Consider the following 9,960-nt stretch of genomic DNA (forward strand, 5'->3'; position numbering starts at 1 on the left):
CAATAAAGGGAATAAATAGTTACCACTTTGTGTTTAACATGGTACGAAACTTTCAGTTTTAGTTTTGTCGTTTAAAGCACTTTATTTCCGTTTTAAATGCAGTGTAGAAGCCTATAAATTGCAATATTTGCAGCTTGTTTTTAGTATCCAATAAAAGGACTCAGTAACATTCCCATTGTGTATTGTTTTTCTTGTGTTAGCATGTGTCGTTTTGAATGTAACTTCAGATAATCATCATCATCATCATTATCTACCGGATTCTCCATCGATTTCTCACTTGTTTCTTACAGTAGTTCAAATAAAGAAAATGCTCTACTTTAAAATTTCTCATTTAATATGTTATTGGTTGAAGAGATTCTCTTTCTATGTTGTCATTTTCCCAAACAAGCTTGAGTGTTCAACCATGTACAATTTCTGATTCTCTTTTTCCTTGTCACAGATGAGAGAAAGTAGGATATTTTAAAGTTGTCCACGTTTATGATACTCCTTTACTATCGAGGTACATCAAACAATAAAGAGATTGCTTTGAGTTATATTAGCTTCTTTTTGGTCAAAGATGATACAAGGTATGTGGTTTGTTTTATTCTGAAAGTAAAGCTTATTACTTTCTCTTTAGGCATTTTTTTCACTATGTCAAATGAAGCATAGTTTTGGAGCCATTAGGTGAAGAAGATAACAGCTAGCAAGATATGTCTCTTGCATGTCATACAAATCTAAAAAGCAATGACAGAAAGAAAGGTTTTTAAGAATACAGCTTGCAGCATTCTTGAGAAGCTCAAAGCCAAGTCAAAGATTCAAAATGTCTGAAGAACATTAAAGGAGGCTAGTACCTTGCCAATTTATACAAATATCAGTGGGTATTTGCTGTCTCGTGAGATCTCGATGACTGTAAAAAAAGGTAAAAAAGAAATGGTAATCTGTAGGAGCTCGTGAGGTCATCTATTAAAAGAAAATGTGAATTTTAATTCTCTTACATGGTAGTTGTCATAAAGACAAAAAGATGTCAAGGTTACAGGTTTAACTAAAAGGAAAGAGAATGTTGCATTGCATTGGGTTACTTTACCGGATGTCAACGATGCATAGATTCTCATCTATCTTTGAAGCTGCAACTCATGGTCTTGGTTAGGATAGCTATGATGCATGGTTTGTCCAGAAACTATTATAGAATCCTTGGTTTAAAAAAGCGTGCATGTTGCGACCGTTGCGATGTTGCGTTGCGTTGCGATAGCCTAAGCGCAACAGAGATGTGGGGCGAAGCGACCTACATGATGCGAGGTGATGCGTGCGCATCGAAGCGCATCCTGTGCATTGCGCTTTGTCTCATCCTGTGTCTGGCCCATTTGATTTAGAAAATAATTAAAATATAACAAAGCCCATGCAAATGCAATTGTTTAATTAGCAGCCGACCCTACTTCTACCCTAGAGACATGTGTATAAGAATACTAACAGCCACAACATCATGATAACACGACAACTTTTTCTTCTCTCTGTCATTATCGATGAGTAACCTCTTCATTTTCCCTCCTCTTATTTATTGATCCCACGTTTCATAGTTAGCACTAAGTCACTAACAGTGCTCAACATTCTCTTCTTCTCTTAAGTCTTCACATTCTCTTCTCTTAAGTCTTGATAATCATGGCTGCTAATAATGATTTGTTGGACCACAACATTGATCCTGCAGGAAATTACAGTGTGAAAGACCCTATGAACAGAAATAATTTCACTTATAACTTCTGTTCTAAAGTCATCAAGGGAGGTGCAAGCCGTATGAAAGAGCACCTTGCTGGAGGTTTTACAAATGTTCTTGCATGCCAAAAATGTCCAGATCATATTCGAAAAGAGGTCAGGGATTATATGAAACAGAAACAAAAAATGAAGGAGAGCATTCAAATGGTATCAAGGATGCAAGACTTTGATGATTACTATGGAGACGAAGAAGAGGAAGATTGTGTTGAAGTAACAGGAAAAAGGGGTGAAGGTAGCAGCAAGCAACCACCCAGAAAGAAACGAAAACAAAAAGAGCCGATAGATGTGTTTTTCAATCCAAAACCTGAAGATGCACTTAAAGGTAGAAAAGATGGGAAAGGAGGGAAACAACAAACTATAAATAACGTGTGTCGGAACGAACTATGGGCTAAAGCATGCAGGGAAATAGCAAAATGGTTTTATGATGCAGGTAATGTTTTTTAGAGTTATATATTCTGTTATTCTGTTTCTTAAAGTTAATATACATGTTCTAATTTATTGATGTTATATGTTGATTTATTGTGTAGCCATTCCTTTCAATGCTGCAACCTATGACAATTTTCATATCATGGTAGAAGCAATTGGACAGTTTGGTCCTGGGATGAATCCCCCAAGTATGTATGAGTTAAGGGTTCCCTTGTTGAAAAAAGAAGTAGCCACAATTCAAGAAAAAATGGTAGACCACAAGACCGAGTGGGCTCAAAAAGGTTGTTCAATAATGTCGGATGGTTGGCGTGATTCAGTGGTGCAAAAAGATATAATAAACTTTTTAGTCAATTCACCACAGGGATCTATTTTTGTTAAATCGATGGATGTGTTAGAAGTTTCAAAGGATGGAAACTTGTTGTTTGGTGTTCTTGATGACATGGTTTAGGAGGTGGGAGAGTCCAATGTTATACAAGTGATCACAGATAACGCATCTGCTTATGTTAAAGCAGGTAAATAATAGATGATTAATTCTAAGTTTAAGTGTCTAACATTCTTTATTTTATTCATTATTTTTTTATTTTCAAGTTTATTTGTTGTGAACTTTGTAGGGAAGTTACTGGAAGCCAAAAGACCACACCTCTATTGGACTCCATGCGTAGCACATTGTATTGATCTTATGTTAGAGGACATTGGAAAGAACATCCTTCAAGTGAAAAGTTCTTTGAAGAAATGTATGTTGGCAAATGGGTACATATATACCCATGTTGCTATTGTTAATATGATGAGGAACTTTACCAATCAAAGAAACTTGCATAGACCAGCTATAACCAAGTTTTTGAATTGTGACTCTTAACAGTTGATTAACCATTCATTATTTTTGTTGTGTCTAATATTCAATTGTTGCATTAATTGTAGGTTTGCAATATCATTCATCACCTTGTAACAATTTCACAAGCAAAAAGACAACTTAAGAAAAATGGTTTTGTCAAAAGAGTGGAATAAAAGTAAGTGGGACAACGATGCAACAACAATCAAGATTACAGGATATTTCATATCAGAAACATTTTGGAGAAATATTTTGTATTCTCTTAAGTTGAGAGGACGGCTTGTTAAGGTCCTTAGAATGGTGGACGGGGAGAAAAAGCCAGCTATGGGTTATATTTATGAGGCAATGGACCGAGCCAAGGAGACTATCTCAAAATCCTTTCTCTACAAAGAAAGGGAGTATGAGAAAGCTTTTAAGTTTATTGATGACAGGTGGCAATGTCAACTTCATCGCCCCTTGCATGCAGCTGGACATTACCTAAATCCAGAAATCTTTTATGCTAACCAAGCTGGCACATCTTGTGAAGAAGTTATGACTGGATTATATGCATGCATCGAGCGATTGGTACCAGATTTGAGTATCCAAGACAAGATTATGGAAGAATTATATTTATATCAAAGTGCTCAAGGTTTATTTGGTTTTCCAATGGCAATAAGACAAAGAAAGTCAAAAGCACTTGCTAAGTGGTGGCTATCTTTTGGGTCTTCAGCCCCTAACTTGCAAAACTTTGTTGTACGAGTCCTTAGCCTCACATGTAGTGCTACAAGCTGTGAGAGAAACTAGGGAGTCTTTCAACACGTAAGTTCTTGGATTTATGTTATTATCTTTTCATTTGTTTACACATTGTTACATGTCTAATATTATTTAACTCTTTCATTGTATTTTGTATTATTGTAGCTTCACACCAAAAAACAGAATAGATTGGCACAAAGTAGACTAAATGATATGGTCTATGTGAAATTCAATCGTTCCTTGAATCGTCGATCCAAAAGAAATGACAAGGCTGATCCTATCCTTCTAAATGAAATAGATGAGAGCAATGAGTGGTTGTTGGGAACAATGGAGCAAAATGGAGCTGATAATATAGTGTTTGAGGGTGAGGATTTGACTTGGGATGTTGTAGAAGATGCAGCTGGGGTAAATGAGACTATCTATTCAACAAGAGGAGCTTTAAAAGATAAAGGAGTTGCTGGAAGTAGTACTAGTAGGTCACCTGCACAAGATAAAGGTGTTGCTGGAAATGGCAGGCCACATGCATGTAGTTGAAAGTCACCTTATACACTACCACCTGAACCTAGTAGACTTGTGTTAGTGGATGAAGAGATAGAAGAAGATATTGGATTGTCTTGTGATGAGGTCGAGGAGGTAGATTGTGAGCTCGGGTTTGATGAGGATTGATGACATTTGATGATTATATTTGGTTTCATTTTGCATGACAATTAGATTTAGTTTCATTTTGCATGAGTATCGTAAACTTGCATTTTTCTTTTTGAGTTTTAACTAATCACTATCAGGTTTGTTTTCAGTTTGCATATGGCATGAATTTTGGAATTTGGTTTCATTTGATATGTTTAATGTTTATGGTGTTTTAGTTAGTTATTGGTAAACATGAATTTTGCTTATATATTTAGTAATTACTACTTGTGCGCCACACCTACGTGATGCGCTCGCAATCGCATCTTGCAACATGCATCGGTCTCCGGGACCTAATCGCAACGGACCGCAACACGCTTTTTTAAACCAAGAGAGAATCACAACTCATTTCTTAAATCTATTCTTGAAATTTGTCTGATGATGCGTGAATAGTTTTGTTGACAGGGTTAGTTTGGTCCAGACTAGAGAAAAAATGTGGTTGTCATAGACTACAAAGAAAGTGTTGGATTTCTCTTAGGTTATCGGTATAACCTAAAAGAAAGACAATTCAAATCAAATCCATAGTCTGAATAAAAAAATTGTCAAGAGTCTTTTGGTCAGATTAAAAAAAAAAGGTCAAAAGGATGATGGTGAAGATATTGCTTGATCAAAAACTGTTAAACCACATGGTTTTGTTTGAATTTGTACACATTTGCAGCAAGGATATGTTAGATGTTTTCTTTGTGTTTGCTTGTACCGAGAACTAAAGAAATACGGGGTAATTTGGTCGAAGCATGTTGTAATCCGTGAATCGTAAAATGGGAAGTGAATGAAGAAATACAAATTTGGACATATTCACTGGAAAAAAAAAACAATAATATGGTATATATGCCCCTAGGAAATGTATAATATGATGATTGAACTGATTTGGCTAATTTTTTTAAATTCTTTATTGATATGAGATATATGAGAAATTGGTTCGAGTGATCCATGTGATTAGTTCAACGGATAAGAGTTATTAATCTGAGTTGTTGATTCGAATGATTGATTTTGATCTATGTAATTAATCTGAATAACTGATTTGAGGTTATTGATAGATCCGAATAAATGATTTGGTTGATCTGAGTAATTGATTCGAGTTATTGATTTGAGCGATTGAGATCGATTTGAGGAAATTAATAATTATCATAGTGATTGATTGAAGTATTTGATCAAAATGAATGATGTAAGTAATTAATCTTGATCAGACTGATTAATATTAATTGGAGTTATTAACACAAGTGATTGATCTGAGTGATCCAAGTGACTAATTTGAGTGATTTATATTGATTGTAGTAATTGATCATCGGTCTAAGTAATCGGAGAGATTGATTTGAGAAATTGAACTAAATTATCTGAGTGATTGAATTGAGTGATGTGAGTGACTCATACATATTTGAGTAAATTAATCACACCGCAAGACTTATAGAGAGTAATGATTGAGTTTGATTTGAGTGATTCGTGAATTTATAGAGAAGTAATGGCAGTCGAAATATATGTTTTTCTTAAATTACAAAAAAAATGCTCATTGCGGAAATCACTTAACAATTAAGATTTTGTCACATGCAACCTAATAGGATCTATATATTTCACATTGAGGCAACATACTTTGAATTAACAAAACTAGCATAAACCCTTTCAATTTTGAAATGGAGAAACTAGGGTCACATACCTCTAACTTTTTATAGCAAACAAGTTTACTTGATTCCTTCCTTTGTTGACTTGACAAGATAGCACCAAAGGTTTAGTGCTTATAACAGTTTGTACCCAAACCCTAGCAACAAGAGAAAAAGAGGAGATATGAGAGTAAGATCAGATTTTTGGCTATCCTTTTGGTATATGGCAGGGAGGGAATTTAGGCACTCAAGAGGTCATATGTATACCTGATATGATAACCCTGGAAACCCTAATACTAAATAAAATAATAATATTTTAATTCCAGGTGCCTTTAGGCATCTCCAAAACCATTCACCGTTCATAGAAGATTCATGAATTCCTTATTGTTCAACTATTAAACAATTATACTTCAATCTTTGTACCTTTTATTAATCCAATTAACCCTAAAACTAATTCGAATTAATTTTTGATTAATCCTTAATTAAAAATACTATTTCTAATCAATATAATATATTTACAAATCATTTATTCTTATTTATTAATCATATAATAAATAAAAAAATAACCTCTCTTTCCAAATGTCATCCTTTTCAGTTTACTGGTTTTGAGAGCAATCCTGTAACATCCGGATTTTTACCAGGTATCTTGTAAATTTAATTTTGTGGTATTGTGAGGGGGACTCGGCGAGTTGGAGCTCAGACTCGCCGAGTAGGGACGCGGATTTGGGCAATGGAGCGCGCCTGGACTCGGCGAGTCCAGGATATGGACTCGGCGAGTCTGCGCTGTGTAATGAAACCCTAAATTTCCGGGTTTGAGGCCTATTTAAAGGGCCTTATGGCCTTCATTTGTGCTCACCCAACCCTCAGTGAGAGACCCTTGTGTTCTTGAGCGATTTGTGAAGAGAAAGGAGCATTTCTTGACCTTGTGTGTGTTATTTAGCAAGGAGAAGGAGACTATAGGCAAGAGGAAGCAAAGGAGGTTGCTATTTCGTGGATTTGGAGCTTAGATCATCACTCTAGAGGTATGATCTCGGACCATTTTCTGTTTGGTGAAGCATTATGCAATTTAGGGCTTATGATGGTCATTTATGGGATGATTTGGTGCCCATTGGTTCCCTCCTTGAGTTGAGGTTATGGATCTGGACCCATAGAGGTCCAGAGAGTCTCACTCATCAAGCTTTATGTATGACAATGGAGTCCATGACTTTGTGTTGTAGTAAATGAGTCAAAAACATCATATATGGTCATATAGAGGTTGTATGTGCATCAAGATTGTAACTTTACGTGCTAAATGAGCTTGGAGGGACTGGATCTATAGATTAATGGACTGGATCTGACCTTTAGAGCAAGATTGAGTCAGTGCATGGCACGGACTCGCCGAGTCCGAAGAACAGACTCGGCGAGTAGCATGAATGTTGCCCGACCACACAGTGAGTGGTCTTGCCGAGTTAGGGAGGGTGGACTCAGTGAGTCAAGGGGGAGTCAGAATGGACCGGTGGATTGAGTCAAACTGGACTCGCCGAGTTGTTTTGAGACTCGGCGAGTTGAGTCGTGGTGGCCCCACAACTCATGCCAGGTGGAACTCGTCGAGTTGAGTGAATGCTCGACGTGTCAAGGGAGGATTTCAGGGAAATTGGTGTATACGCCCAGACTCGCCGAGTCGCCTTGGTACTCGCCGAGTCCGGTCAGAGTTGACCGTTGACCGTTGACCAGAGTTGACCAGTGTTGACTCTTTATTGATAGTCAACCCTAGAGATATAAAGTGTTAATTAGAAGCATATAATGTTATAGGAGGATTAGAGCTCGGAGAATCGAGCACGAGGGATTTCCAGGATTCGTGAGATACCGAGATACGCGAGGTGAGTCTTCTCACTATACTTTACCTTGAGTGGGTAACCAGAGTTATGTGATAGAGTATTTGTATGCTATGTATGTTATGTATTCTACTGCATTATTTCTATGTGATTTATGTGGTGCATGTCTATCAGAGCTAGAACCTGAGGGTTCACAGAGTTTGGGTGCACGGACCTACAGAGTTATAGCCTAGAGTGGCTAATATGTGTTGTATGTGGTATTTTGGGGAACTCACTAAGCCTTGTGCTTACAGTGTTTGATGTTATCGTTTCAGGTACTAGTGACGACCGCGGGAAGGCGCCGGCTTGATCCGTACACACGCACGTTCGGAGCTTGATATTATGATCTTGGGATTTTGTATTGTCTTGTTTGGATAATTAAAATGGCTGTTTTTATGAATATTGATGGAATTATGTTTTATAAAAATTGAAAATTTTGTTTTGAAATTTACGGTGTTACAAATTGGTATCAGAGCCTTGGTTTGAGGGATTTGGGTACACCTTCGGGGGTATTTGAACTCAAACTGAGGAATTAAAGAGATATTTCAAAATAAAACCAAAATTTTCTAAGAGTAAAAGATTTTCCAGGAAGAAACGCGTGTACGATCAGCCAGTGCCCGAACGGTGAATTCCCAAAATACCTTTATATTATGTGATAGTTATTATTAATGTGATGTGTTTGCATGCTAGAGTAGGCTAGGTGTTGCTAATAGGACTAGAGTGGCCTGTTTTGTGATGCCTTAGCCTAGGGAGGGGTAAGCTGCTATGAGATGCCGAGAGTAATTAGGTAGCAGCTAGGGCTTTGTGTGAGATCTATTTCAAGTGATTTAAGTATAATAGAGTACTTGGGGATTGGGATCCGAAGAGGAAGATTTGGGGTGTGTATTGAGACGGTGCGGACAGTAGTATTGGGCCCGTACTATTGAAAGCACCGGTGCGGTACATAGTCCAAATAAGAATCTTGGGATGCCAAAAATCCAGGAGGGGTGGATTGTCGAATGTAAGAGTGTTCGAGTGAATTCTAATTATCGCATGTTGTATTTCAGAGGTTGATCATGGTGAGGACACGTCATATGCCAGAGGATGCCGGAGCTAGTGATGAGGAGATTCGACAGATCATTCACGAGGAGGTGGCTGCGGTCATCAGAGCTGAGATACCAGAGATGTTCGGGTCTATTAAGACCGCGTTGATTGAGACATTTGACGAGCGCTATGCCGCTCTTTCTGAGGCTGCGGTTGCAGCGGCTACCGCAGCGATTGCTGCGGCAAGACCCCAGGGAGGTGATACGACATTGTTTAGGGAGTTCAGCAACACCAAGCCACCAGAGTTTGATGGTACGCAGGATCCGGTGGCAGCTATGAGGTGGATATCTGATATGGAGGGATGCTTCTTCACTTGCTCGTCCCCTGAGCATTTGAAGGTTCGGTTCGCGCTGAACCAGCTTCGCTTGGGAGCGAAGGACTGGTGGAAGTTTGTGACGGCGCACTTCACACCGATTGAGCTTTCGGCAGTGACCTGGGAGAGGTTCACTACCATGTTCCGAGATGAGTACGTCCCTCAGGTGGAGAGGGAGCGTCTGGCACAGGAGTTTCTGACCCTCAAGCAGGATACCGAGTCAGTTACAACGATCACGAGGAAGTTTCATGAGAGGGCGATGTTCTGCCCTGAGCACGTGTCCACCGAGCAGGCACGTATGAGCCGTTACCTGAGCATTTTGAGACGGGATATTCGGGAGTTCGCTGCGAACTCCTCGTATCGGACATTTGCCGAGCTTCAGGCATATGCTCGGAAGAGGGAGATTGAGCTTGAGACTCAGGCCAGGGAGGAGGCGGAGTCTCTGGGGAGGGATCGGCGGCCGGCACAGTCCCAGCCGGCAGCCAAGCGGGCCAAGCCCGCTGATCTCAGACCCGGGAGCCAGAAGGGCCGCACTTGTGGAAAGTGCAGCAAGGGTCACGATGGAGTCTGTCGAGCAGGGTCTTGCTACAAATGTGGCAAGGAGGGGCATATGGCCAAGGACTGCCCCAAGGGATTTGCAGTGTGCTTCCACTGCAACCAGACCGGACACCGAAAGGCAGAGTGTCCACTGCTGTGCGGAGC

General features: G+C 39.1%; 1 protein-coding gene and 1 pseudogene across 1 annotated transcript; both read left to right on the forward strand.

Moving 5' to 3' along the window:
* The first annotated feature begins 1,635 nt into the window (after positions 1-1,635).
* LOC145044307 (uncharacterized) lies at positions 1,636-2,620 on the forward strand. Its single transcript, XM_078993182.1, has 2 exons — positions 1,636-2,176; positions 2,274-2,620. Exons 1-2 carry the CDS (start codon positions 1,636-1,638, stop codon positions 2,618-2,620), a joined length of 888 nt encoding a protein of 295 aa, XP_078849308.1.
* Positions 2,621-2,953: 333 nt separating this feature from the next.
* LOC145044308 (uncharacterized) lies at positions 2,954-4,267 on the forward strand (annotated as a pseudogene).
* The last annotated feature ends 5,693 nt before the right edge of the window (positions 4,268-9,960 follow it).

The sequence above is a fragment of the Lactuca saligna genome, chromosome 4 (genome assembly GCF_052625555.1).
Source record: "Lactuca saligna cultivar CGN05327 chromosome 4, ASM5262555v1, whole genome shotgun sequence".
Classification (NCBI taxonomy): domain Eukaryota; kingdom Viridiplantae; phylum Streptophyta; class Magnoliopsida; order Asterales; family Asteraceae; genus Lactuca; species Lactuca saligna.

Coding starts and splice junctions, on each gene's coding strand:
- LOC145044307 (XM_078993182.1), top strand. CDS start 1,636: ATGGCTGCTAATAATGATTTGTTGGACCACAACATTGATCCTGCAGGA. Junction 2,177..2,273: donor AAAATGGTTTTATGATGCAG/GTAATGTTTTTT, acceptor TTTATTGTGTAG/CCATTCCTTTCAATGCTGCA.